At 36.2% G+C, this 24,059-nt stretch overlaps 1 protein-coding gene and 1 long non-coding RNA gene across 24 annotated transcripts in view; one reads left to right on the plus strand and one right to left on the minus strand.

Moving 5' to 3' along the window:
• EVI5 (ecotropic viral integration site 5) overlaps positions 1-24,059 on the plus strand; it is a 233,160-nt gene that overhangs the window by 106,755 nt on the left and 102,346 nt on the right. For 16 of the 23 annotated variants that reach the window (XM_082383688.1, XM_082383689.1, XM_082383693.1 and 13 more), the window contains 3 exons: positions 11,321-11,381; positions 21,775-21,828; positions 23,695-23,727. In XM_082383688.1, the coding sequence (XP_082239814.1) occupies positions 11,321-11,381; positions 21,775-21,828; positions 23,695-23,727 (148 nt within the window). Of the gene's footprint in view, positions 1-11,320; positions 11,382-12,615; positions 12,806-21,774; positions 21,829-23,694; positions 23,728-24,059 lie in introns of those variants that run through there. The other 7 variants (XM_082383690.1, XM_082383686.1, XM_082383676.1 and 4 more) reach the window with 2 other exon arrangements.
• On the minus strand, positions 15,513-20,683 carry LOC309626523. The gene is made up of 2 exons (XR_014243243.1): positions 17,589-20,683; positions 15,513-17,211 (listed from the first exon to the last, which is right to left on the minus strand). It is a non-coding gene; the product is annotated as an uncharacterized lncRNA (long non-coding RNA).

A 24,059-nucleotide genomic window follows, 5' to 3' on the forward strand; every position in this document is an offset into this window, starting at 1 on the left:
ATGTTGCAAGCAATCAGTCTTAGCCTTTGGCTTCTTTTGTTGTAATTTTTATTTTGGTATCCTTTTAAACTTTTCTAAAAAGTTACAAATATACTACAAGGAACTCCCTTATGCCACTTATCCAAATTCACCAATTGTTTACATTTTGCCCCATTTGTTTTATTTTCCTCCCCCCCCCACACACATGCATATATATAAATAAAATAATATGTGTGTGTGTGTGTAAGTAAAATCCATACCCATTATTTTTGGGAGGACCCATTTTAGAGTAAGTTGAGATATTGTGCCCTTTATCCTTAAATACTTGAATATGTACTTCCTAAGAACAGAGCTTTTTTTTTTTTTTTTAAACTGAAGTCAGCAGTTAATCAAAATCAGGAAATTATCATAGATACAATAGTATTCTAATCCATAATAGAAGTTCAAATTTTATCACTTGTCCCAATAATATTCCTTACAACAATCTCCTCCTCCCATCCCCAACTTCTACCCACTCCCCACACTTAATCCCTTACCCCCTGGGTCCTGTATCCACTCCAGACCCTCCAAGATTGTATATTGCAATTTGTTTATTTATTTATTTATTTAAAGATTTAATTTTATTTATTTTTGGCTGTGTTGGGTCTTCATTGCTGCATGCGGGCTTTCTCTAGTTGCGGCGAGCGGGGGCTACTCTTCGTTATGGTGCGCAGACTTCTCCTTGCGGTGGCTTCTCGTGTTGCAGAGCACGGGCTCTAGGCACGTGGGCTTCAGTCGTTGCGGCACGCAGGCTCAGTAGTTGTGGTGCACGGGCTTAGTTGCTCCGCGGCATGTGGGATCTTCCCAGACCAGGGCTCGAACCCATGTCCCCTGCATTGGCAGGCAGATTCTTATACACTGCGCCACCAGGGAAGTCCCGTGTATTGCATTAAGTCTTCCATGTTTGTATTGTAAATAGTGTCTGTTCAATCTCCTTTAATCTGAAATGCTCTCTCAATGCTTTGTGTTTCTCGACCTTGATATATTTGAAGAGTACAGGCCAGTTATTTTGTAGAAGATCCCACAATTTCGGTTTATCTAACATTTCCTCATTATTAGATTCAGGTTGCACATTTTTGGCAGGTATACCAATAATATTGTGTCTTCTCGTCAATTTTGGCTTGTCTCAATATTGATGATGTTACCTTTTTCAAAAAAAATCAATTTATTTATTTTAAATTTTTTATTGAAATATAGTTGATTTACAATGTTGTGTTAGTTTCAGGTGTACAGCAAAGTGATTCAGATATATATATACACACACACACACACACACACACACACACATATATATGTATATATATATATATATTCTTTTTTTATATTCTCTTCCATTATAGGTTATTACAAGATATTTAGTATAGTTCCCTGTGCTATACAGTAGGTCCATGTTGGTTATCTATTTTATGTATAGTAATGTGTATATTTTAATCCCAAACTCCTAATTTATCCTCCCCGCTTTGGTAGCCATAAGTTTGTTTTCTATGTCTGTGAGTCTATTTCTGTTCTATAAATAAGTTCATTTGTATCATTTTTTTATATTGCACATATAAGCAATATCATATGCTACTTAGCTTTCTCTGGCTTACTTCAATTCACTTAGTATGATAATCTTTAGGTCCATCCATGTTGCTTCAAATGGCATTATTCCATTCTTTTTTAAGGCTGAGTAATAGTCCATAGTGTGTATGTACCACATCTTCTTTATCCATTTATCTGTTAATGGACACTTAGGTTTCTTCCATGTCTTGTATTGTAAATAGTGCTGCTATGAACATTGGGGTGCATGTATCTTTTCAGCTTATGTTTTTCTCCAGATATATGCCCAGGAGTGGGATTGCAGGATCATACAGTAGCTCTACTTTCAGTTTCTTAAGGAAGATGATGTTAGCTTTGATCACTTGGTTAAGGTGATGTCTGCCAGATTTCACTACTATAAAGTTATTATTTTTTCTTTTATGAGTCAGTAATTTGTGTCAAGGTACTTTGAGATTATATAATATCCTGTTCCTTACCTAACTTTCCCTCCCCATATTTGGCTCTGTTTATGATTGTCTCAACTCCCTCATTCCTTATTAATTGGCATTCTAGTGTAAGGAAGAGGTTTCCCTTCTTTCTCTTTTTAGTTATCTCTTTGCTTGCTTGCTTGCTTATTTATTTATTTATTTATATCTGTGTGAATCCACTGAGTTTTTTTTTTTAAGAACTACTAGGTGGTTTTCAGACTGGTTTTTGAGAAGCCCTGTGTTTGTTTGTTTTTAATTAATTTGTTTGTTTTCATTTTTTGGCTGTGTTGGGTCTTTGTTGCTGCGCATGGGCTTTCTCCAGTTGAGGCAAGCAGGGGCTACTCTTTGTTGCGGTGCGTGGGCCTCTCATTGTCGTGGCTTCTCTTGTTGCAGAGCACGGGCTCTAGGCGCATGGGCTTCAGTAGTTGTGGCACACGGGCTCAGTAGTTGTGGCTCGTGGGCTCTAGAGTGCAGGCTCAGTAGTTGTGGTGCACGGGCTCGGTAGTTTCTCCCCAGCATGTGGGATCCTCCCAGGCCAGGGATGGAACCCATGTTCCCTGCATTGGCAGGCGGATTCTTAACCACTGCACCACCAGGGAAGTCCACTGTGTCTTATTTTATTTGGTGAATTATAGTCCATTACTCTCAAGTTGTCCCTGCTTTGTCCACTGGGAACCCCTTCAAGCTGGCTGCCATGTCTTTTTGACAAGTTCCCATGATTCTTTGAGAATTCCCTTACTTTTAGGGCAACAAAATATTCCAGATTCATCTTGTACCTTACTTCCTTCTACACAGGAAAAAGGCATTTCTCCAAAGAGCCTTGATTACTTTTGGTAAGCCTTTGAAAGGTAGTCTGAAGGTAATGGATAGCCACCTAATCATTTTTTTTTAATATAGTTTTTTTTTTTAAGAGTATAGTATTTTTTTTGTGTTTTATTTTATTTATTTATTTATTTTTGGCTGTGTTGGGTCTTTGTTTCTGTGCGAGGGCTTTCTCTAGTTGCGGCAAGCGGGGGCCACTCTTCATCGTGGTGCGCGGGCCTTTCACTGTCGCGGCCTCTCTTGTTGCGGGGCACAGGCTCCAGATGCGCAGGCTCAGTAGTTGTGGCTCACGGGCCTAGTTGCTCCGTAGCATGTGGGATCTTCCCGGACCAGGGCTCGAACCCGTATCCCCTGCATTGGAAGGCAGATTCTCAACCACTGCACCACCAGGGAAGCCCTAGCCACCTAATCATTTTAACTCTGGGAATGACATGATCCAAATCAACATTTTTATTTTTATTTTTTAAAATTATTATTCTTTAAAATAAATAAATAAATGTATGTATTTATTTATTTATTTTGGCTGCTTTGGGTCTTCGTTGCTGTGCGCGGGCTTTCTCTAGTTGAGGTAAGTGGGGGCTACTCTTTGTTGCAGTGTGCGGGCTTCTCATTGCGGTGGCTTCTCTTGTTGTGAAGCACAGGCTCTAGGTGCACAGGCTTCAGTAGTTGTAGCACGTGGGCTCAGTAGTTGTGGCTCGCAAGCTCTAGAGCGCAGGCTCAGTAGTTGTGGCACGTGGGCTTAGTTGCTCCATGGCATGTGGGATCTTCCCAGACCAGGGCTCGAACCCACGTTGCCTTCATTGACAGGCCGATTCTTAACTACTGTGCCACCAGGGAAGTCCCCAAAAAATACCACTCTGGTAATAGTGTTTAGAAAAGATTGAGTTAAGAAACTGACAAGTAGCAAGAACAATTAAAAGATTCCTCTAGTAATTTAGATAAGCCATAACAAAGGCCTAAAAATACTACCAGTGAAGGGAGAACGAGGGAGCTTTGCAGCTACTTGGAAGTAGGTTTGCAGAAACCTGATCACACCTCAGCCAGGTGATCAAGGTCAACATCAACAGTGGTATCCTGTTGATAGTTTATACCTTTGATGTGATGTGATGAAAATGGGACTTAACCTCTGTGGTCTTCCTCCCCCAAAACCCATAATACCAGTATAATCATGAGCAAAGCATGAGACAAATCCCAGTTGAGGGACATACTACAGAATACCTGATGACCAGTACTCCTCAAAGTGTCAGGGTCATCAAAAACATGGAAAGTCTGAGAAACTGTCCTAACCATGGGACTTTAAGAAGACGTGACAGCTAAATGTAGTGTGGTATCCTGGATGGGATCCTAGAGTAGAAAAAGGACATTAGCCAAAAATTTTGGAAACCTGAGTAAAGTATGGACTTTAGTTGTCAATAATGTATTAATATTGGTTCATTAATTGTCATAAATGTACTATACTAATGTAAGATGTAAACCTAGGAGAAACTGGGGATGGGGTCTATAGAAACTCTGTACTCTTCTAATTATTTTGTAAATCTAAAACTGTTCTAAAAAATAAAGTTTATTTTAAAAAATGATCAATGCAGATGAAAAAGTAATACTGAATTTTAGAGCAGTGTTAAGGTGGTTGAATTGAACATGCTTGGTGACTGAATTGGGAAACAAGGATTAAATGATAACTCGTAGTGTTTTGTTGTAGGTTTGTGAATGAGTAATGATGACATTTATCACAATACATTACAAAATATCTACTTCACAGTAGTCATTCATGAAGGCTATAAAGTTATTTCAACAGTGCAGCCATTGTTCAAAATGTTTCGCACCGTTTTAGAATCAAAATTTTTTGGATATCCTGTATTCTTTTAGACATACCAAAGTAAGAGACATAGCAGTGTAGCAGTTAAGGGTGTGACCTTAGGCAAGTTTCTCCTTCTTTCTAAGTCTCAAAATTGGCATATTACATAGTCACTCTGGACAGAAGATTGTGAAAAGATGGCAGAGTAGGAAGCACCAGGAATCTGTCTGCCACCTAGACAATAGTTGGCACTGCCAGAATCTGTCTGATGTTAACTATTTTGAAACTCTGAAGTCTATTGAAGACTTGTAACTTCTAGGGGCAGGCATGGTAAATTGCAGTTAATTTGATCAGTTCAGGTCTTAGCACATTACCCATTCTCTACCCCTTAGCCACTGACAGGCAGCTGTGCTTGTATTCCTGGAACAGCCTGCATGCAGCTTGTGGGAGTCAGGGTGGGCAAAAAAGACCGTGTCCTCCACATATTGGGGATCTGTGCTCTGATTCCTGATCACTGTTTATGATTGGACAGGTGCAAAGAAGTTGTTGTTGCACATCTCCCCATTGATGTTGCACCTCTCTCCACTGTTGTTGCACCTCTTCCTCTGGCTGAAGAGACTGCCAAGAGATTTAAAGGGCTTATGCCCTTTTCTCCCCTTCATTTTTTTCTTTTTCCCCTTTTGGGAGCCAGACACAAAAGACTAGCACGTTCAAAAACAACTGCATATATGGAGAAAATTAAAACGTTACTGTGCATGCCCAAGGGAGAGGCTCAGAAAAGACCTGCGGATACCATAAGTTTACAGCTCAGGTTGGTCATCAACACAGAGACAGCCTATAACAATCAAAAAGACAAAAACAATAACAAAAAATCCCCCAGCAAATCCTGGGGAGGGGGAGAATCTGATTTTCAGAGTTACCACATTACTAGATTCAAATGTCTAGTTTTCAACAACAAAAAAATCAAGGCATGTAAAGAAACAGGAAAATATGACCCATTCAAAGGAAAAAAATAAACTGTATCTGAAGGAGACTTCATGGCAGATTTGGTAGAGACTTTAAAAGATGCTCAAAGAAATAAAGGAAGATGTGGGAAAAGTAAAAAAGATGTATGAACACAATGGAAATATCAGTAAAGGGATAGAAAATCTAAAAACAAACCAAAAAGAAATTCTGGATCTGAAAAGTACAATAACTGAAATGAAAAGTTCACTAGAGTGATTGAAAGGCAGATTTGAGCAGGTAGAAGAATAAGTGAACCTGAAGATAGGATACTGGAAATAACTGAGTTTGAGGAACAGCAACAACAAAAAAGACCCAAGAAAAGTGAACAGAGCCTAAGGGACCTGCGGGATACCATCAAGTGGACCAACATACACATTGTGGGAATCTGAGAAGGTGGGGTGGAGGGAGAGAATGTTTGAAGAAATAATGGCTGAAAACTTAACAAATTTGTTGAAAGACATGAATATAAACATTTAAGAAGCTCATTGAACTCCAAGTAAAGTGATGTGAAAAAGACCCCACGCCAAGACACATTATAATCAGACTTGCAAAAGGCAAAGAGAGAGCAAATCTTGAAGGCAGCAAAAGAGAAGCCAATCATTATGTACAAGGGATTCTCAATAAGATTATAAACATACTTCTTATCAGACACTTTGGAGGCCAGAAGACAAGTGGGCCTTCATATCCAAAGTGCTAAAAGGAAAAACAGTCAGGAATCCTGTATCTGGCAAAACTGTCTTTCAAAAGTGAGGGAAAAATCGAGACATTCCCAGGTGAATGAAGGCTAAGCTCGTTATCACTAGATCTGCCCTTCAGGAAATACTCATTCCTGCAGGGTGAAATGAAAGGACGCTCACGAAACAGTAACTCAAAGTCATATCACAAAATGAAGGTCTTAATTAAGGCAAACACATGGGCAATTATGAAAGCTATTATTATCATAACAGTGGATTGTAACTCCACTTTTTGTTTTCTACATGATTTAATAAATTAATACATTTTTTAAAAAAGCAATTATTAGTCTAAAAGCTACTAGTATTGTAATTTTTGTTTGTATCTCCAAGTCTTGTTTTCTACATTATTTAGGAGACTAATAGATTTAAAAGAATCATTAGTTTGTGTTTTGGGGCACACAATGTATAAATACATGTTTTTGTGACCAGTAACCAAAAGCGGTGGGAAAGAAGCTATAAAAGAGCAGAGTTCTTGTATATTATTGAAGTTAAGCTGCTATAAATTCAAATTAGAGTATTATAACTTTAGAATGTTAATATAATCTCCATGGAACCACAAAGAAAATAACAATGGAATATACACAATAGGAAATTAGAAAGGAATTTAAGCATTTCACTACAAAAAAACCAACTAAACACTAAAGACAACAATAATGCAGGAAATGAGGGACAAAAAAAGCTACAAGGCATATAGAAAACAAATAGCAAAATGACAGTAAGTCCTTCCTTATCAGTACTTACTTTAAAAGTAAATGAATTAAACTCTCCAAAAGACATAGATTGGCAGAATGGGGAAAACCACATGATCCAACTATATGTTATCTACAGGTGACTGATTTTAGATCCAAAGATGCAAATAGATTGAAAGCAAAAGGTTGGGAAAAGATATTCCATGCAAATAGTAAACAAAAGAGAACAGAGGTAGCTATAGTAATATCAGACAAAACAGACTTTAATTTTAAAAGTTTCCAAGAGACAAAGACAGGTAATATATATTAATGAAAGGTTCAATATAGCAATAGGTGTAACAATTATAAACATTTATACGCCGATGACAGACTATCAAAATATGTGAAGCAAAAATGGACAGAATTAAAGTGAGAAATGGACAGTTCTACAGTAGTAGTTGGAGACTTCAATATCCCACTCTCAGTAATGGATAGAACAGCCAGAGAGAATATAAGTAAGGAAATAGAGGACTCAACACAATAAACCAACTATCTAATAGAGATACACAGAACACTCTACCCAATAACAACAACACTGTTAAGTCTCAGTAGATTTTAAGAGATGTACAAAATATCTTCTCCAGCTGTAACAAGTTGAAGTTAGATATCAATAACAGAAGTAAAACCAGAAACAGCAATTTTTTTGAAATTAAACAACACACTCTTGAACAACCAATGGATCAGTGAAGAAGTTTTATTTTTCAGTAGCATCAAAAGAAATACTTAGGAATTAACTTAACCAAGGAGGCGAAAGACTTGTACAATGAAAACGTCAAAACATTACTGCAAGAAATTAAAGATATAAACAAATGGAAACACATCCCATGTTCAAGGATTGGAAGACTTAATCTTGTTAAGATGTCAATACTACCCAAAAAGATCTACAGATTCAGTGCAGTCCTTATCAAAATACTGATGACATCTTTTTTGCAGATAGAAAACCCCATTCTAAAATTCATATGGGACCTTAAAGGACCCCAAATAGCCAAAATAATCTTGAACAAGATCAACAAAGCTGGAGGACTCACACATCCTGATTTCTAAACTTACTGCAAAGCTACAGTAATCAAAACAGGTTGGCACTGGAATAAAGATAGAAATAAGCCCTTACATACATGATCAAATGATTTTTGTCAAGGATGCTGAGGCCATTCAATATGGAAAGGACTGCCTTTCAACAAATGGTACAGAGAAAACCAGATATCCACATGCGAAAATATGAAGTTGGACCCTCACCTAACACCATATGCAAAATTTAAGTCAAAATGGATCAAAGATCTAAATATAAGAACTAAAACTAAAACTCTTAGATGAAAACATAGGGCAAAAGCTTCATGACATTGGATTTGGCAATGATATCTTGCATATGACACCAACGGCACAGACAACAAAAGAAAAAATAGACAAACTAAAGTTCATGAAAAATTTAAAATTTGGATATTAAGAGGTAAAAACTTTCAGTTACAAAATGAGTCCTCAGTGTGAAATGTACAGTGTGGAGACTATGGTCAGTAGTTATATAATAGCTTTGTTAGGTGATCCTTTTGAAATGTATAGAAATGTCAAGTCACTATGTTGTGTACCAGGAACTAACATAGTGTTGTAGGTCAGTTATATTTCAGAAACAAATAAGCTCATAGAAAAAGAGATCAGATTTGTTGTTACTAGAGATGGGGGCCAAGAGAGGGGGAATTGATAAAGGCAGTCAAAAGGCACAAACTTCCAGTTTTTAGATAAATAAATACTGGGGGTGTAATGTATAACATGATAAAGATAGATAACACTGCTGTACATTATATATGAAGGTTGTTAAGAGAGTAAATTCTGAGTTCCCATCACAAGGAAAAAAATTTTCTTTTTCTATTTTAAGCCCTAGAGCGGAACAACTTTAATTTAAAAATGTAACAGGTTAGGGCTTCCCTGGTGGAGCGCTGGTTAAGAATCCGCCTGCCAGTGCAGGGGACAAGGGTTCAAGCCCTGGTCCACGAAGTTCCCACATGCCACAGAGCAACGAAGCCCATGCGCCACAACTACTGACCCTGCGCTCTAGAGCCTGCGAGCCACAACTACGGAAGCCTGCGTGCCTAGAGCCTGTGCTTCGCAACAAGAAAAGCCAACACAATGAGAAGCCCACACACCGCAACGAAGAGCAGCCCCCGCTTGCTGCAACTAGAGGAAGTACGCAGGCAGCAAGGAAGACCCAACGCAGCCAAAAATAAATGAAGTAAATAAATAAATAAATAAAATTTTTTAATCTATATGCGGTAATGGATGTTCACTAAACTTATTGTGGTAATAATTCATGATGTATATAAGTCAAATCATTATGCTGTACACCTTAAACTTATACGACGCTGTATGTCAGTTATATCTCAATAAAACTGGAAGAAAAAATAAAAATAAAAAATTCAGAAATGTTCTATCTCCATTAGAGGCTCATAAAATTTAAAAATAAAATTTTACTGTACTTTGAGAAAATTTTTGTGTATTCTAAGACACTCAACAGAAAAAGGCAACCCACAGAATGGGAGAAAATGTTTGCAAATCACATATCTGATAAAACATTAATATCTAGAATATATACAGAACTCTTAAAACTCAACAGCCAAAAACTAAACAGCTGGATTAAAAAATGGACAATGAATTTGAATAGACATTTCTCCAAAGAAGAGATATACATGGTCAATTAGCACATAAAGAGACGCTCAATGTATGGTATAATATGGGTGAACTATGGGGACATTATGCTAAGTGAAATAAGCCAGTCACAATAGGACAAATACTGTATGATTCCACTTATATGAGATACTTAGTGTTGTCAGACTCACATAGACAGAATGTAAAATGGTTGTAGCCAGGGCCTGGTGAGAGGGGGAAATGGGGTGTTATTGTTTCATAGGTACAGAGTTTCAGTTTTATAAGATGAAAAAAGCTGTGGACATGATGGTGGTGATGGCTGCACAACATTATAAATGTATTTAATACCACTGAATTGTACATTTAAAAATAGTTAAGATGGTAAAGTTTGTTATGTGTATTTTACCACAGTAAAAAAATGTTCTGTGAGATAAATGAAATTATACATAGTAAATAATAGATTCTTGTCCTTTGAGGGAGAACTTGATTTTTAAAGGAAGCTATAAGTTATGTGGGGCCTGGTTATTATTTGGAGGGTTTAACTTGTTATTAACATTTTTGATTGAGAGTAAGATATAAAAATAATTTGGTAGAACTAATTTTTGGATGGCCGATAATTTTTTAAGATAATTTTGTGTTTATAGTAGAGTTGCAAAAATAGTACATTGCATTTGTTATTTCTTACTCTCCTACAGTCCATGACAGTTGTTCAGTCTTTTCTTGTCTTTTCTGACCTTGGCACTTCTGATGAGAGCTGGTCAAATATTTTTTAGAATGTCCTTCCATTGGGGTTTGATGATTTCTCTTGATTAGATTGAGGATATGCATTATTGGTAAGATACCACAGAGGTGAGGTGCCTTTCTCAGCACATTTTAACAGGGGGTGTGTCATGTCAATAGGCATTACTGGTGATGTTAACCTTCATCTTTTGGCTCAGATGCTGTCTGCTAAGATCCTGTACTATAAATTTACTATTTTTTCCTTTGTAATTAGTAAATATTTGGGGAGAGATACTTTGAGACTGTGCTTAAACTTTTACCCACTAATTTTAACATTCATTCATTTTTCTTGCCTATGGCAGTTATTTATTGTGGAGTTCTAATGGTGATTTTTATATTTGCCTCATTCTTTCTACGTTTATTAACTGGAATTTTTTTGTTAGGAAGAGTTGTTCCTTTTCTCCCCTTAGAAATTTCTAGTCAAGTTTAGTTAAGATCCAGTTGAACTTTATCAGTGTATTTTAATTTGAGAAGGAGGGGTTTGTGCTTCTTCTGTAAGTTAAGGGCTGAATAGAATCTCTAAACTCAGTTCTCTGGTGCTTTATAGCATTTTACTTTCTAAAGTTTACTTTTGTGTGGTTCTTATATTTGTTATTTTTGAAGTAATTTTTTTTTTCATGATAACCTGTATAACTATTGAGATGATTTTTCTGATTTCAAGTATCTCAAGTCATAAGTTGGGGGAACATAGCAAAATTGTATTTTGTGTTAATATATAGTTTTAAATTTTCTAATTTCCATAACTAGTTTGGAATGAAAGCATACCTTTAACTTTTTTTTTTCTTTCTTTCTCAGGCTTGAAAAGGAATATACTACAATAAAAACTAAAGAAATGGAAGAACAAGTTGAAATTAAAGTAAGCATCTTAGGACTTTTAAAAGTACTGAACATAAATTCATTAAAGTCAGTTATTTGGCAATAGATGTTATGTTGATATATTTATTACCTGTCGTAAATTTAGCAATGATGTTTGTATTTAATTTACTGATAAATTTACCATCCCACTAGATTATAGTTAAAAACAGACATTTCAGAAACCAGAATAATGTGACTGAAGTGGTTTTTGTTCTAGTGTGAAAGAAAGCAGCTTCTCCTTTTTTCTGGATTTATTGGTGGGTCATCAGGAGAAAATACTTCTTTGGGGAAGATAATTATCATTTCATTTAAGCATGTTTTAAAAAGTTATAGAGAAGATAATCTGTAACATGCTGAGACTAACAGCAGTATAGTATAAAGGAGACCAAATAGAGTAGATCATTGCATTAGAACTAATTATGGCTGCCTTAGAGATGCAGAAAGCTTTGACTAATTAAATTTTCTCATTGCTAACCAAAGATTATTTCTGAATTACTGTTCAGAGAAACAGGTAGATTTTCAATTTGAAGGGCATTCCCACGTGTACCTTAAAATTCTTTGTATCCCTGTAGGCCAGAAATTGTTGAGGATCTTTGGCATTGTGTGAGCTGGGTGTTAAGGAAAATTGAATTGGCATTTATGCTGATATTTCAGGATGGAGATAATGAATAGAAGCATGAGTTAGTGAAGGAACTCAGTGACTGGCTGATCAAATTCCTTACCTTTTATTTTCCCCCCAACTGCCTGAAAAAAAAAGAAAAGAAACAAAAACAAAACAAATCTATTGAATGACTCCACTTTAAAAAAAAAACTGTATATTTGGATGTGTCTGATTTTTTACTTCAGCCTGGCAAGACATTCGATGACCATCTTATTTACAGTTCCCTAGCCGTGTATTAATTTAGCCTTGCTATAAAATAACACTTCATTACTCACACCCCACATGCCTTTTTACTAGGGAATGGGTTCTGTTAAATTACTACTCTTTCTTACCATAATCCTGCCCAGAAGCCTCCTGGGAGACAGTCTCTTCCCTCATCAACTCTGTCTCCCTTTTATAGATGTTTTATTTCCGTTTCTATCACCTACTCACTATCTGTTGGAAATAGATACTTATACATTTTTCAGAGAGAGAGAGGAGGAGAGTAGGAAAAGATCCCTGTGGATGTTTTTCCCTCTTTTTTTTTTTTTGTTCTGTCACCCACCTGCTGCTCTACCATTTGCTTTTCTTTTAGGTTCCATGAGTAAGGATAATATTAAATCCATACCCTTCACTTCAACCTACTGAAAGTAAAAAGTATATCATCCTGATGAGTGGGGAGAGAGTATGGGTTATTGCATACCACGAATATTTGGAACTGCAAATCAAGAATCTGAGGATGGGGAAGCCATCCTGTTCATTTCATCATGCTTGTAGTTGCAAAAAAATAAATTAACAGTTCTATGAACAATCCTTGCTCTTGAAGAAGTTTTTTGAAAATTAAGTCACATGAATGTAGGAATAGCAAAAGGCCTTTTCAAAAAGATCTGGCAGACATTAGCCTATATTTGCAGTTTTTTTCAAATTTTGATTTTTGGGGAAAGTTATGGTTCATATACCTCATAAAATACTTTTGAGTATGTTTTAGGCAAAAACAGATGGCACAAAGTTGTTTATAGAGAAGAATCTGGGGGAAAAATGTTTAAAAAGTTAGTGGAGTGCATTGGATAAATAAATACGCTGATCTCAGAGACAATTCCTTTTATAAAATCTTGTTTCCACATAGTTCTTTTTTTACTCTTGTACCATTTTCATTCCTTTCTTCATTCCTCCTGCCCTCTGAAGGGCAAAGCCAAAACAATTTTTGTGTAACTGTACTTTTTTAACTTCATGTTTGCATATGTCTGATTTTTAAGTTGGACCTGGCAATTCATCTCATTCGCAACCAGAAGACCACCTTATTTACAATTAATTAGCCATGTATCATGGAGCCTCTCTCTTCATTGGGAAATGTCACTTCCTTATTCACATTCCCTTCCCCTCCCCCAAAGTCCCTTTTACAAGGGAATGAATTCTGTTAAACTAGTACTTTCTTGCCTTGGTTCTCCTCAAAAGCCTTCAGGGAGATAATCTTACACTGTTCTTTACACAAATAGTATGATCATAATTATGTGATGTTTTGATATAGAAGTAAAAAATCAGCCTTTGATGCTGTGACATGTGTTTAAGGTTTGACCTTCGGGTCAGTGACCTTTACGCTAAGAATTATATCTGTCAGCTCCCTGATCAAGATGGTGACTTTCAAGTATTTTCCATTCCTTCTCTGAGGTGTTACAGGAAGATTTTGATAATAACGATTTCATACGGTAGATCTTACATTTTACTGTGCGAGATTTTTTGTTAATAGAAGCACCTTTGTCAGTATCTTCTTCCAGTCTCTTGATGTTCCACCTGAGGGGGAAGAGGTAAGAAATATTAAAATTCTAGCTTATGTTGGGATAAACCACAGATCTTTAAAAAAGAAGAGCCTTTATCGCCTACTCTATTTAAGATAGACATATGAATTTATGTTTAAATTTGTGTTTTGAGGTATAGAGATTTAAGCCCTGTGAAGAAGAGTTAGAAATTCTGACTGGTTTTTAGTCAGAATTTGGATATTTTTTCTTATTTCAAAAATTATGGAATATTCCAGATACGCTGAAAACTAGAGCGTAATATAAAAACATCTGTGTTTTCACGGCCTAACATAAAAAAAGAAAACATGACAAGTATTATCTAAGTCATCCAGGAATTATATTGAACAATCAATATAAAGTACTAGTACTGACACATTTATTCAACACTTAATATATGAAGGATAATTTACATACATTATCTCCTTTTATTCTTCCAATAACCTTATGAAAGGGTTGTTTATCTTTCTATGAAGAAACTAAGGTTCAGAAAGCTCAAATAATAAGCTAGTGATCATACTGACAAAAAGTGGTAGAAGTCAAGAGTTTGAACTCTGATTTGGGTTAGTCTGAGACCCATACATGTTCTTCAGTGTATACACACTACCACTTTGCAAGAGAAACTTTAACGTATTGTGATGTAGGAAGGATTTGGATGCACATTTTTTGTGGCATTACAAACTTTTCATTGAAAAATGAATAGCAAAAAAAAATGAATAGCTACTTAATAAAATCCAATGGGGATATAATAGCATAATTTATTTAAGAAGTCATTCATTTAACAGATATTTACAGTGCCTGCTACATGCCCAAACACTGTTCTAGGCACTTGAGATGTGTTTATGAGACAGACCAATTCCTGCCCTTGTGGTACTTACATTCTAGTATGGAAATCAGACAATAAGTAAAATGTACAGTGCTTTAGATTGTGATAAGTGTTAAACAGAGGAAAAAAATATCTTAGGGAAGGGAAAATAAAATGATAGTGTTCGGATTAAAAGTTTAGAGAAGTTGACCAGGTTACTTTTGAATAAAGACCTGAAAGAAGTGAGGGAGCTGGATATATAAGGAGAGCAGGGTCTGGTCAGGAGCGTGCTGATGAGGAGTAGTGATGGGACGACATGAAGATGAGGGAAGTGAAAGGAGGTAAGGTGTTGCACACTGCAGATAATGTAGGGAGTTGCTGAACATGTGAAGACTTTATTAGCTTTTACTCTGGTGAGCCACTGGGGTTTTCAGTAGAGAAGGACAATATCTGACTTAAGTTTTCAGTGCATCTTCTGGCTGCTGTGTTGAGAGTATATTGCAGGGGGTAAGAGCAGAAGCAGGGATATTAAGTAGAAAGCTGGTGAAGTAATGCAGGCAAGGGGTGGTGGTGGTGCTTGGACTGAAGTGTTACGAAATGATTGGATTCTGAATAGGTTTTAAAGGTATAGCTGATTGTGGAGGTGTCAGAGAGACAGGAATCAAGGACTTTGGCCTGAGCAGTTAGAAAAATGCAGTTCCCAGTACCTGCAATGGGAAAGTCTACAGGAGGAATACCAAGAGCCCCAGTTTTGGTTATATTAAGTATGAGATACCCAGGAGCTGTTCAAGTAGCTCCTCGAAATACAGTAAGTCCCCTGTGTATGAACGAGTTATGTTCAGAGAGTGCGTTCGTAAGTTCAGTTTGTTTGTAAAGTCCAACAGAGTTAGCCTAGGTACCCAACTAATACAGTCGGCTATATAGTACTGTGCTGTAATAGGTTTATAATGCTTTTCACACAAATGATACATAAAAAAACAAACACAAAAAAATAAACATTTTTAATCTTATAGTACTGTACCTTGAAAAGTACAGTAGTACAGTACCACAGCTAGCATACAGGGGCTGGCTTCGAATTACTGACTGGAAGAGGGAGAGGAGGTGGAAGATGGTAGAGCTGAAGAATTGTCAGCAATAGGAGACGGAGGGCAAGGTGCAGTTTTAAGAACACTCGTTCAAATCTTTGAAAGTTCGCAACTTGAAGGTTCATATGTAGGGTACTTAACTGTATTTAAAGTTGGAGTTAAGAGAGGACAAGCTGGAAATAAAAATTTGACAGTTATTGATATGATCATATTAAAAGCCATGAGAGTAGATGAGATTACCTGGGGAATGGATGTAGATTAGACAGCAGAGTACGAGAATTAAGCCTGAGAGTAAGCCAACATTTAAAAGTTAGGAAGACCAAGAACTAATCAGCAAAGTAGGAGAACACCAGGGAAATATGATGTCCTAGAAGCCAAGAGAAAAGAGTGTTTCAGAAAGAGAGAGCCATTTACTGTGTCAAATGCTAAAGAAAGGGGACTTCCCAGGTGGCACAGTGGTTAAGAATCCGCCTGCCAATGCAGGGAACACGGGTTCGAGCCCTGGTCTGGGAAGATCCCATATGCCATGGAGCAACTAAGCCCATGCACCACAACTACTGAGCCTGCTCTCTAGAGCCAGTGAGCCACAACTACTGAAACCCACATGCCACAACTACTGAAGCCCACGCACCTAGAGCCCATGCTCCACAACAAGACAAGCCACCGCAATGAGAAGCCTGTGCACTGCAATGAAGAGTAGCCCCAGCTCAAAAAAAGAATCAACACCAAAACAACCACATCTTATGAGCACACTGCAACTAGAGAGAGCCCGCGTGCAGCAACGAAGACCCAATGCAGCCAAAAATAAATAAATAAATTTATTTTAAAAAAGAACAAGAGAGAATGTAAAATATATGGGCAAAAATGTAGGTAAGATGTTGGTTGTAGGATGTTGTGAAGTTCTATTGTGATTGCTTCAATGTTTTCACTGAAATCAGAAACAGGATTATCATCTGAGAGTGACAGTAGGGTGGAGGGTTGCTGGTTTGAAGAAAGAGGAGAAAGTATGAAATAGTGATCTAAGAAGGTGGGAGAAGGAATGGACTAAGGAAACACGTTATTGCTAGGATGCATTAAGAGTCCAACTGAATTTAGTGATTGTTAATTGAAATAAACTTTACGGTTTTATTTTTCTTTGGTCATATTTACTGGCTGAGGTGCAGACTCAAGAGTTGTCGGTGTGTTGACCCAGAGTAGTGGTTTCCCAGGCAAGTATGCTCACTACTAAAGAAAAGGGAAAGGGGGGATAAAAGCAAGGGAAAGTCTGCAATGATTGGAAATTAAACTTTGTTTGGGAAGAGAGGATATCAGGCAGTGAGGGACAGTGAAAAGTTGGTAGGATCCATGGATTATCCCAACGAGAAGGAGGATTATTGAGTTTGGGTTACTTCATAAAATGAGTAAGCTGGAAAGAACAGAGTGGTTTGTTTGAAACTGAGATTCCCCTATTTTGGCATATTTAGGTTGTGTTTCGTTTTTCATCATTAAAAAATAATGCTGGGACTTCCCTGGTGGCACAGTGGTTAAGAATCCGCCTGCCAATGCAGGGGACACGGGTTCGAGCCCTGGTCTGGGAAGATCCCACATGCCGCGGAGCGACTAAGCCTGTGCGCCACAACTACTGAACCTGCGCTCTAGAGCCTGCGAGCCGCAACTACTGAGCCCACGTGCCACAGCTACTGAAGCCCGCGTGCCTAGAGCCCATGTTCTGCAGCAAGAGACGCCACCGCAATGAGAAGCCCGTGCACCGCAAGGAAGAGTAGCCCCCGCTCGCCGCCAACTAGAGAAAGCCCACATGCAGCAACGAAGACCCAATGCAGCTAAAAATAAATAAACAAACAAACAAACAAACAAAACATGAAAAAAAAATAATGCTTATGTTAACATCTTTGTATATAAAGTTTTGTGGTACCTTCTATTTCTATAGTCAGTTGTAAAAAGTAGAATTACTGAATTATAGGGTATTAGTATTTTTAAGACATTCAGTATGTACTAAGTAAATTTCCTAAAGAATATTTCCAGGATATGTTCTTGGCAGCATTTCCATTTCACTAATACCTTGTGTACATTAGGTATTTCATTCTTACTCTCACTCTTAGTCTCATTTTCTTTTCTAATTTGGTAGGTCAAAAAAGTCTCTCTTTTTAAGTGTATGTATCTGTTGCTCTTTCTCTTTGTGGTTTTCACTTTAAAGTTTAGAAAACACCTTTTTAATTAGTTCTAGGAAATGTGATTAAAAGTAAGGATACTCAAAAATTAATGAGAAATCAGTCAAGTGGTAGATTTTAGTCGTTAACTTTCCTATATAGCAGCAATAAACATTTCAAAAGTATCTTGGAAAAAAGAAATTCCATTTGAAATAAAGATAAAAGCATATTTGGGACTTACCTGGTGGCACAGTGGTTAAGAATCCACCTGCCAGTGCAGGGGACACGGGTTCAAGCCCTGGTCCAGGAAAATCCCACATGCTGCAGAGCAATGAAGCCCATGCACCACAACTACTGAGCCTGCTCTCTAGAGCCTGCGAGCCACAACTACTGAGCCTGTGTGCCACAACTACTGAAGCCCGTGTGCCTAGAGCCCACACTCCACAACAAGAGAAGCCACCCCAATGAGAAGCCCACGCACCACAGTGAAGAGTAGCCCCTACTCACCACAACTAGAGAGAAAAGCCCTCGCACAGCAATGAAGGCCCAATGCAGCCAAAATTTAATTAATTAACTAATTTTTAAAAAAAGCATATTTAAGAATAGCCTAAATGAAAAATAGCGTAAAACCTAACAAGCACCGACAAACTTTGCAAAGAGTGTTTTTAAAGGATGAATAAAGGGGAGAGACAAAAATAACTACGTGTTGTATAAAAACAATCTAAAGAATAATTATTTTAAAAAATAGACAAAAGTAATAAAATTATATTCATGCACTAACTTTAAAAATATTATGAGCAATGCATATCATTAACCAAGTATTTGGTGTTTATTAGGCAGTGTGCTATCTCGTTGAATTCTTCCAGCATCATTGTAGGTTTTATTAGTGTAATTTTCTAGTTGAAGAAATGGAGATTCCAGGGCACTGAATGACATCCACAGGTGTTAATTGTAGAGTGAGGATTTGAACCTAAACCTACCTCATTTCAAAACCTAGTCTTGGACTTCCCTGATGGCGCAGTGGTTAAGAATCTGCCTGCCAATGCAGGGGATGTGGGTTTGAGCCCTGGTCCAGGAAGATCCCACATGTCGCGGAGCAACTAAGCCCGTGCACCACAACTACTGAGCCTGCGCTCTAGAGCCCGGGAGCCACAACTACTGAGCCCACATGCCACAACTATGGAAGCTCACTCGCCTAGAGCCCGTGCTCTACGACAAGAGAAGCCACCGCAATGAGAAGCCCTCACACGGCAACGAAGAGTAGCCCCCACTCGCCGCAACTAGAGAAAGCCCGCGCGCAGCAATGAAGACCAATGCAGCCAAAAATAAATAAATAAATAAATAAAATCTACGTTAAAAAAAACAAAAAAAACAACCTAGTCTCTAAACTACTAGTCTACTAGTAGTTAAGGTTTGAGGAGGATAAAAAACACAATATAAGAAGGGGGGAAATTACCTATACCAGATGTTAAAAGAGATTACAAAGCTCTAATTACCAAAATACTGTGAAGGTAACCCTGAAACAGTCTTTAATAACTGATAAAGTCTATTATATTTTTCAACTCATCATGAAGTGAGTATCACACAAATGAGGAATTGATGATTTATTTAAAAAGTGGTATGAAGACATTTGTGTAGGTGTTTGGGGGGAAAATGAATTCAGGTTTTTATAGCAAAATTTCAGAAGATTTTAAGGGAGTGGGGAGGGAAATCCAAGTGAATGTTTTTAGTTTTAAATTTTAAGCATTATTTCTATTGAAATATTAACTTTATTCACTCAATTGTCTGGTTGAACTTAGCTTCCTAAGTCTTTTAGAAAAACAAAATGCTACTTTTTTTTTCATGAAATATGTTGAGAAGATTTTGAGAATCACATTTATTTCTTTGGCTTTCCAGACTTTAAGAGCATTTAATAATTGCTTATTTGTGTAGACCATTATGCTATACATAATGTGAGTAGCCAAGAAATGAGAAATATTTTCTTTTCCTCAAACTATTTTGTAGCTTGAGATCACACATAAAGTAATATCTATTTCAAATCATCCAAATATATTCTAGTGAATACAGCAAAAATATTTAATTTGCAAACTATCTTTGTAATAAATAAGATTTATTTGTTCCAATTTGTGGTCCACTTACTAAGACAACAATAATTCATAGTCTTTTATTTGCTTTGTTCTGAGATTTTATATGTTATATAAACTATATTTTAGTCTTTACTGGCAAAATAATAGATTGAATTAATAGAAGAATTTTCTGAGGAAGACATTTTTAGCAGGAATTTAGAGGAAGGCAGGGTTGGAAGAAGGCTAGATTGCACTCTAGAGCAAATTGGTACAAAAAGGTAAGAGGGAGTTTGAAATTATAATGATGGCAAAATGAAGGGATAACATATTGGTGAACTATACAAAAAGGAGATGATTTTTTACTGTAGAGTGTTTTGTTTTTTCATATTATTTTCCGTTATGTTGTCACAGGATATAACTATAGTTCCCTGTGCTATACAGTAGGACCTTGTTGTTTATCCATCCTATATATAGTAGTTTGCATCTGCTAATCCCAAACTCCCAATCCATCCCTTCCCCAACCCCACTTTCCCCCTTGGCAACTACAAGTCTGTTCTCTATGTCTGTGAGTCTGTTTCTGTTTCGTAGATATGTTCATTTGTGTCATATTTTAGATTCCACATATAAGTGATATCATGGTATTTGTCTTTCTCTTTCTTACTTACTTTGCTTAGTATGATAATCTCTAGGTCCATCTGTGTTGCTGCAGATGGCAATATTTCATTCTCTTTTATGACTGAGTAGTATTCCATTTTGTGTGTGTGTGTGTGTGTATCACATCTTCTTTATCCATTCATCTATCGATGGACACCTAGGTTGTTTCCATGTCTTGGCTCTTGTAAATAGTGCTGCTATGAACACAGGGGTGTGTGTATCTTTTCAAATCATAGTTTTGTCTTGATATATGCCCAGGAGTGGGATTGCTAGATCATATGGCAACTCAATTTTTAGTTTTTTTGAGAACCTCCATACTGTTTTCCATAGTGGCTGTACCAGTTTATAATGTAGGGTGTTTTAGATTTAATACTTAATAGCAGTAATTTGACAGGGTTTTGGGAGTTGGGCATTGAGCAATTAGGTGAAGTGGTGTTTTTTTTTTTAATCTGGTTTTACTCTTTTAACTATAAGAAAATGCTAGTAATTTTCTTAAGTTGAAAACAACTCATGATAAATAATTCATTCGATGAAAACAACTCATTCTTCATATTTTCATAATGGAACTTTGCAACTTGGCATATACAACACATTACAAATGGAGGCTGATCTAGTTCTAAACTGATAATTTGATATTTATCCTATGAACATGCATTTTTCAGATTTCTTACTTGTTTATTTGATACACATTTGAGTATTATTTGTGTAGTCTTTGTAGGAGATAAATGAGTTAGAATCTTTTCTATCTCATAGGGATATTAAGACATATAAGAAAATACTGGGAATTCCCTGGCGGTCCAGTGGTTAGGACTCTGCGCTTTCACTGCCGAGGGCTCGGGTTCAATCCCTGGTGGGGGAACTAAGATCCTGCAAGTGGTGAGGCGCAGCCAGGAAAAAAGAAAAAGAAAATACTGATTATGAGTCATTATGCTAGGTACAGAAAAGAAAGGGGTTATTTTGTATGTATTCTAGCTTATATTTAAAATTCAGTCACAGCTGGAATGATGAATGTGGTCATTTCCTTTGCCATGCATTTCTTACTCAGAGCCTTTAAGAATTTCACAGATGATAATGTAGCCATTTCTTGGACTCTTTCCTATTTATAAAAGGTGGTACATTTTATCGACTATGATTTAGGTATCATTTTTCCTTCTCAGGAATGTTTGCAAGCAAACCTTTGTTTGTTTGTTTTCTTTTTCTGCAGAGGTTACGCACAGAAAATAGACTATTAAAACAGCGCATTGAAACATTAGAAAAAGTAAGTAAATTGCTACTTATGTAAACTTCCGTTGAATGCACAATAATTTTTCTATTTTAAATAAAGGCTCAAGAAATCTGGCACATGTCTCTGAAGTTGTGGTATTGACTTCTTAGCTTGCATAGCTTACTACTTAACTAAATAACTTGTCAATAAAAATTGATCATTAGTAGTCCTTGAACTCTAAGGTTAAAGTTTCAAACTGAGGTTATTATTAGAGTAACATATTGATGTCATTTGTTTTTGTTACATAATCTCTAAAAAGTATGTTCTTTAGGGGTAACCTAATTGAGAATCCATTCTGTATAGTATTTTAAAGATGAATTTCAAATGTTGCCCTGTCGAGCCATATGTTAAACGTGGCACTGATTTCTTTAAGGCCTTAGGATTGCTTTAAGTTTAGTCAAAATGATTGACTGATTTCTTATATAAAAATTCACCATGATGTTTGTTGATTTTCAACACAGGAATTGTGACTAAATTTTTGGTTTTTAGAATTATTTTGATACTGCTTGTTACCTCTTCCTCTCTGTTTCATATAAAATAACTGGGTAAATGTGTCAATTTTGCATTATTTTTCTTATTGTGCTTTTGATGTAATGTCTTTCATAGTCTTGTTCCTGTTGCTATAAGAATGTATTAAGTAATAAAAGTATAGCCTAAGATTTTTGGTTTATTAAAGGAAAAACATCCGAAATCACAAACTCTTTTAGGTTTTTTTGTTTTTGTTTTTTTTTCTTTTTACCAAAGATGAAAATTAGTAGTTTAAAAAATAGTCCTCATGATATTGCCAAGTATCTTAGAATCTTCCCTGATAGTCTACAGGTCAATATTTAGGAATGAAATGAATGAAGATATAGATTATTTGCATATTTGTCTTTTGTTTGAAAGTATTGATGGTTTCATATTAAATAGCATGGCACAAGGACAGGGTCTTTGTTACATGTATATTTTTGTTATATAATAATTGCAGGTACATTATATTAAGGATATATTTCTTTCATCTTATTAGAGCTGGTTTGAAGATAATTCTGCTTTTTTGGTGACTGCAAAAAGGTTGAGCTTAATTGTTTCTAAGTCATTTTGATTTTATCAATATATATTTTTTTCCACTAAACACTCAGTTTATAGTAAAATGTACATCTTCCTAGGTGGTCTTTTATCTTTGCAGTAAGACATTTTCACAGAGAAAGCATTTTTATTTCATCGAACCTTGAGAATAATAAAGGTGCTGTCTGAAAGAGTTCAGTTTGGATTTTCCTTCTAGAAAATTAAGTACCTTTTTACTGGCCTAGATGGCCTAGGTGTGTTCTTTAGCACTTAGAATTCTGTAAATACTTAGATACCAATTAAACTCTGTAACTGAAATGTTTACTTACTCAGTTATTGCTAGAGTTTATTATGGTTGAGCTCATTAATTTCATTTGTCATATTTTCCTTGCTTTGCTTCTTTGGAAGTTGCTGTTGCACAAATTGCTGTCACACTTTATAAGTGGAATTGCTTACTCAAATTCCTTCTCCCTTTCATATAAATGATTTGACAATATGGCTGATGCTAAAAATACTTAAAGTATGCTTTAAAAGAAGATATTAGCTTGTCCCAAATAATGAAAACCCTCTTGGAATTTGTGTTTGGTCTCTTCTAGAAGCACATGATTTTCTGCAATTTATCCTTATTTTGATATATTCTTTTTTAAGAATAGAAACACATACAATAAAAAATAGTTTTAAAATCTAAATGTCCATCTTAATTACAATGAAAAGTAGGTGGAATTTGGGTATGCGTTGTTTCTTCTTATTCCTAATTTCATCACCTTTATTTTATTTCCTTCTCTTATATTTCTATCTGAATTTTTCCTTTTGTAGGAAAGTGCTTCCTTGGCAGATAGATTGATACAGGTATAGTTTTTTTTTTTTTAAGCATTTTCTCTAACATCTAAGGAAAGTCCTAAACCTAGAAATTCATATTTTAATGCATGCAATTTTACATGCATTTTTCTAGAAATAATTTTTGGGGTGGTATCTATGGGTGTAAACTTAATTTTTGATAATAGTGTGTTATCTTTATTAAAATAAACCCATCTTTTGCACGTTTTAGAGCTAACCTTATTTTAAAATTTATTCCAAAATGGCAATCAGTGGATTCTGCGAAATTAACCACTATTCATTGAAAATATTAGTCCTGCATGTACAATAATATTGCATGAATTGAATTTTTATTGACTGAAAGA

Source organism: Balaenoptera borealis (genome assembly GCF_965194805.1).
Source record: "Balaenoptera borealis genome assembly, chromosome: 1".
NCBI classification, from domain to species: Eukaryota; Metazoa; Chordata; class Mammalia; order Artiodactyla; family Balaenopteridae; genus Balaenoptera; species Balaenoptera borealis.